Source organism: Penaeus monodon, chromosome 5, assembly GCF_015228065.2.
Source record: "Penaeus monodon isolate SGIC_2016 chromosome 5, NSTDA_Pmon_1, whole genome shotgun sequence".
NCBI classification, from domain to species: domain Eukaryota; kingdom Metazoa; phylum Arthropoda; class Malacostraca; order Decapoda; family Penaeidae; genus Penaeus; species Penaeus monodon.
The window spans coordinates 11527170-11532169 of NC_051390.1; the positions used below are offsets into that span (position 1 = coordinate 11527170).

The 5000-nt window shown below is 40.4% G+C and overlaps 1 protein-coding gene across 7 annotated transcripts in view; it reads right to left on the minus strand.

Annotated features, from left to right (window-relative positions):
- The window catches only part of LOC119572973 (neurogenic locus notch homolog protein 3-like), a 71698-nt gene that overhangs the window by 37472 nt on the left and 29226 nt on the right, over nucleotides 1–5000 (minus strand). For 3 of the 7 annotated variants that reach the window (XM_037919942.1, XM_037919940.1, XM_037919941.1), the window contains exon 2: nucleotides 1777–1814. The exons of the other annotated variants lie outside the window; for them this stretch is intronic. In XM_037919942.1, coding sequence (XP_037775870.1) covers nucleotides 1777–1814 — 38 coding nt within the window. The remainder of the gene's footprint in view (nucleotides 1–1776; nucleotides 1815–5000) is intronic. 7 annotated transcript variants of the gene reach the window in all.

Genomic DNA, 5000 nt, shown 5'->3' on the forward strand with positions numbered 1-5000 from the left:
ACTATTATGCCCATCAGATCACCTTTTCGAGTTATCGCATGACTATTTGAAGAAAGTGTAAACGTAGTCGACACTCCATGTGGACTTAAACTGTTACGGTGAAGGTATCTCGAATGAATTATCTTTATGCATACAACAGCCCAGCCGATTATAGTTATAACGGTGCGAGTGAGCATGTTTGAAAGCGTAACCACATCATGCAACAAAGTGGCTGTGATTATAATTTAACACTTTCTTCGTAATAATATTTATTTCTTTGTTATCATAATTGCAAATAAAACATTCACTTGCCAGATTTATCTTTATTACTTATTTGCGCGTAGAAAAGGGGTTTGAATATTTGGCTGGCGCTGAAGGCCTGCCGGATAAGCTCTTTTGATTCATAGATTGTAAAATCACGGCCAGGGCACGCCCAGGCTTAAGCGCTCGTTCGCACAGTTCATTACCTGCCGTGTTGTTTACCAATGTGTTGTAATCTGCAACCAGTAAAAAATCAAGCCGTACGTAGCAAACCATCATTGCTCTTCCAGTTCATTAGGAGGAGGCTCTATAAGATCAAATTAGAACTTTTTACAGAGAGAGAGAGAGAGAGAGAGAGAGAGAGAGAGAGAGAGAGAATAAAAGAGAGGGTAGAGGGAGAGATAGGAGAGACTGACAGATTATTGAAATCAATAACTGCTTGTTGTGACAGAAGTACAAAGGTAGTCCCTACCTTTGTACTTCTGTCACAACAAACAAAACATTCTTAAAGGGCGCCGCCGTCAACATGAGACCGTTCACTCTCAGACTTCTTTAGTGCTCTTGAAAATGACTCTTCGCGGAGACTGAACGCAAAGAAACATTATTGACAGGGATTCCACAAAATTAATATCCTCGTATGACCGCTAGACGATGGTAGTTTATGAATGCTAATGTTACTGAATCCCCGCCACGACACCATATTATGGAGATTGTCAAAAGTTACCGCTGGCCTGCGATTCTCCAAAAGCTGGAACCAAAAAGAAAAACAATTTCTTTCTTTATGTATTGATTATAAAGCTGTTACTCAAAATCTGGAATAGTCTTTGCAATAATCTGTTGTCGTAAAGCTAAGAAAAGATGTCCAAAAGGCTATATTTACCACCGAACACTTAGAAATAAAGGAGGGAGAGCAAAGCGAGAATGGTAAACAAACATGAAATATAGATTTGAGGCAGACCAGTGAAAGAATCCTCACGAAGGAATGATACGCGGAACAAGTAAACAGAAAAATAGAGAGACCTAAGATGCCAAACCTCAAAGCGACCAGCTGGAGAGTTGTTACAAATGATCATATTTATTTATGATATTCCTTTATGCCACATAGCCTTTGGTTGTTGGAACACCAGTGACAACCATCTGTCCCTTTTCTGTACAGCCATCTTTGACATGTCCACGTCTCTCCTTTATTGATTTTATTAATGCGTTTCTTCTTATGCCTGCTTCTCCCCCGCGTGTCCCTCTCCTGGTAGTAGTGAGGTTATCAAGCGCTCCAGCTAAGGGTTAAGGGGCGGGCGGGACGAGACACTGATGTAAGGCTGGTGTGCTTTCAACTTAAGACAATTTTATTATACACATGGGGCGGTATTCACGAAAGATCAAACATTGTTCTTTGTGTCTAAGGTCTAAGACTGAGAACATAAACTCACAGAGTAGTTGAATGCTACTGAAAAGTCCTATATACCCCATGTACAGCCCACGTAAGGCATTTCATACCACTTCCTTAGCAGCTCTTATCAGTCTAGTAAAAATGCTTACCCTTGTAAGACGAGCCTGCCGCCGACATCCAGATCGCACTGTAAAGAAAAGTAAGAATATTCTGAAACAGACTTTGGTTTTGGTTTCCTTTTTGTATACTTCCATGGCCAGTATTTAATATTATTTAGAGAGATTCTGAAAGGATAGATTATCCTGTACATAATCGCTCTTAATCATAATATGATTATTATGATCAATGTCATTATAATCGTTACTATTATTATCATCATCATCATTATTATTATTATTATTACTATCATTATCGTTCTAAGTATTATTGTTGCTAATGTTATTGTTATTACAATTACAGTTATTATGATCATTCTTAGTTTTATTACTGTCATTCTTATTATTACTATCAACACCATCGACATCGCCATTCTCCTCGTCAACGTCACCGTCATCATTATCATTATTATTATCATCATGATTACTGTTTTCACCATTATCCTCATTACTATCATTGTTAACAAGAAGTGATAATGGTACATTTTGTGAAGGAGCATATTTATATTAATAATGACAGTATGTATGGTAGCACAGAGTTTTGAAACAATCCCCCTGGAGCCGCCTCGTCGAGGGAAGAGGCAAAATGGGTTCCAGGTGCATCGAGGCCAGCGAAAGGAGATGGCACCCTCCCCCTGGTTCGTGCCATTTTGCGCCCAGGAGAATTCGACTTGGATACAACGTTACAGAGGTTGACATACACTGCAAGGTGTGCAGCATGCTTTAGTCCTGGCCTATTCTGGTCAGGAAATTTAACACCAACCTAGTCATGTCATGGCTGGCTATATATCGCTAGTGACCAGCAGGTAGTTCTCAATTGATTTTTCACGGGTCCCACAGTTGCCGTACCTGGATGTGGACTGTATACTTCCTCACTACCTTTGCTACTGTTGGGAACATGCAACTTCCCACATTGGGCTAGTAATTTCTTGTGACCCATTGGAGAAATGTCCTACTTTCCTTTGAAAAAATCTCTACCCACTGTGGAATTTTGGCCAGTAATGGTAACCCTCATGGAGTAGTAGTGGCAATATATTGAGATATCTCCTGCCAGCCTCTTCCTTGCTACGAATGGGAGAAGACACGGCAATGCTTAACAATAGCCATGCACATTTACATTTCCAAACTAGGTCAGTCTCCTTGTCTATATGTTCAGACAACACCAAACTGTTTAGGAAGCACTGAGCCACCCATCCCGGATTCGTCTCCATGAAGAACATGACCAATGAGTGCTGGAAAGTGCCAAAGACCACCAGTACTGTGGTGATCTGATAAGTGCCAACGAGCTGTCAGACCAAGGAAAAATGTGCTAAAACCAATTTCTCTCACTAGCTGTATGTGTAAGGTGCTTCAGAAGTTGGTCAGTTTTTGGCTGACATGATATCTCTATGTTTTTAGAACGTTGAAATCTACCACGGTCGTGCTAGAAAGATTGGAAACTGTCAAAAACTCCCTTGCTGGGTGATATATGATTGCAGTTTTTCTTGGTAAAAGTTCATGGCATCACACAGAAGAGTGGCTTAGGAGGGAAAGGAAGTTCAGGATGATGGTGGAAAGCAATCTCGCAAACCATGAAAGCCAGCTAGTGTCACCCTAAGCCATTTGCAGAAATCTGGAACCTTCCACATATTACAGACCATCTCCACAGCCAAACTTATAGACAGGCATTTAATTGAAAGATTAAGAAGATTAACCTCAAGTGTTATATAATAACACTATATATATATATATATATATATATATATATATATATATATATATATATATATATATGTATATATGTATATATATATGTATATATATATATATATATATATATATATATATATATATATATATATATATATATATATATATATATATTCATGAAGGGTCTTCAAAAGGTTCATGGAAAAAGGACAGTATGAAAAAAAATGTTTCAGTTATGTCTATTTTTCAACATATGCTCCATTAAAGTCAACACACTTCAGCAAATGTTGATAGCAGTTTTAAGTCCGTCTGAGTAAAACTGAGGGTCATGTGATCTGAACCATGTCTGAGCAGCTCTTCTTACATTTTCAACCGATGGAAAATTGGTTCCTTTCAGTGATTTTTTTAAAGTTTGGAAACAAAAAGAAGTCGGATGGGGATAAATAGTGGCTGTTATGTGGACGTCGGACGATTTCCCATCGAAATTCACGTAGTGCAACTCTTGGCTGCTGAGCGCCGTGAGCAAGTGCATTGCCGTGGTGGAAGAGAAAGCGTTGATGCAGGTTTCCAGGGCGTTTTTCTGTTTTTTTTTTATAATTTTAATATTAAGTGGATGTAATTGTTTTCCAGCAAAATCCTCTCTGCATCCCAGAAGACAGTGGCCATGACCTTTCCTCTTGAACGCTTAGATTTTGCTTAGACTGGTCCACTTCCAGGCAGCCACTGCTTTGCTTGAATTTTGTCCTCGGGATCGTACTGGTAGAGCAATGTTTCATCCCCTGTCACAATTCTCTGCAGAAAAGCTTCAGAGTCCTCATCGCAATCGTTCAAAATTTCCATTGAAAGATCTACCCTTTTTTGCTGATGATCTGGGGGTAACAGCCTAGGGACCCATCGAGCGGAATGTTGAGTATGTCTACTACTGATTCAGTAAGGATAAGTCCGATATGCGAAGCTTAGCCTCGCCCAGGCTATGCCTTTAGGGGAGCCCGGCCTGTGTCGACTAATGCCGACTCGCTCACGTGTGTCAGCTGGTGCTGACTCGGCTGAACCTAGTCCTTACCCGCCGTGGTGCCCAGCCACAGCAGTAACCACCGGGTGACAATTGCAACTTCTCGCGCCTGGGCGGGGCGCGAACCGCTGACCCCTCGGATGAGAGGCCGACACGTTACCACTGTACTAGCCCGGAGGATACTGATTCAGTGGTTATTCATCTCCTTTCTAATAATGTCGCATACAGCATCAGTGTTTTCCTCATAAACTGACGTTGATGGCCTGCCACTGCGGGACTGATTTTCAGTTTCGTTTCTTGCACTTCTGAGCTGACTTATCCATTTGTAGGTTGTCGATTTCTTGGGGGTAATGTCACCATAAACTTGTTCCAGAGCGTCAATGATTTGCCTATTCTCCTAACCAAGTTTCACCATGAATTTAATGTTTGTCCTGGCCTCGATTTTGCATTTAAGTATTCATATTTGAACACATTATAACAGGTTGGTACAAAAATGTCCAGGTGCATTGAAATCAAA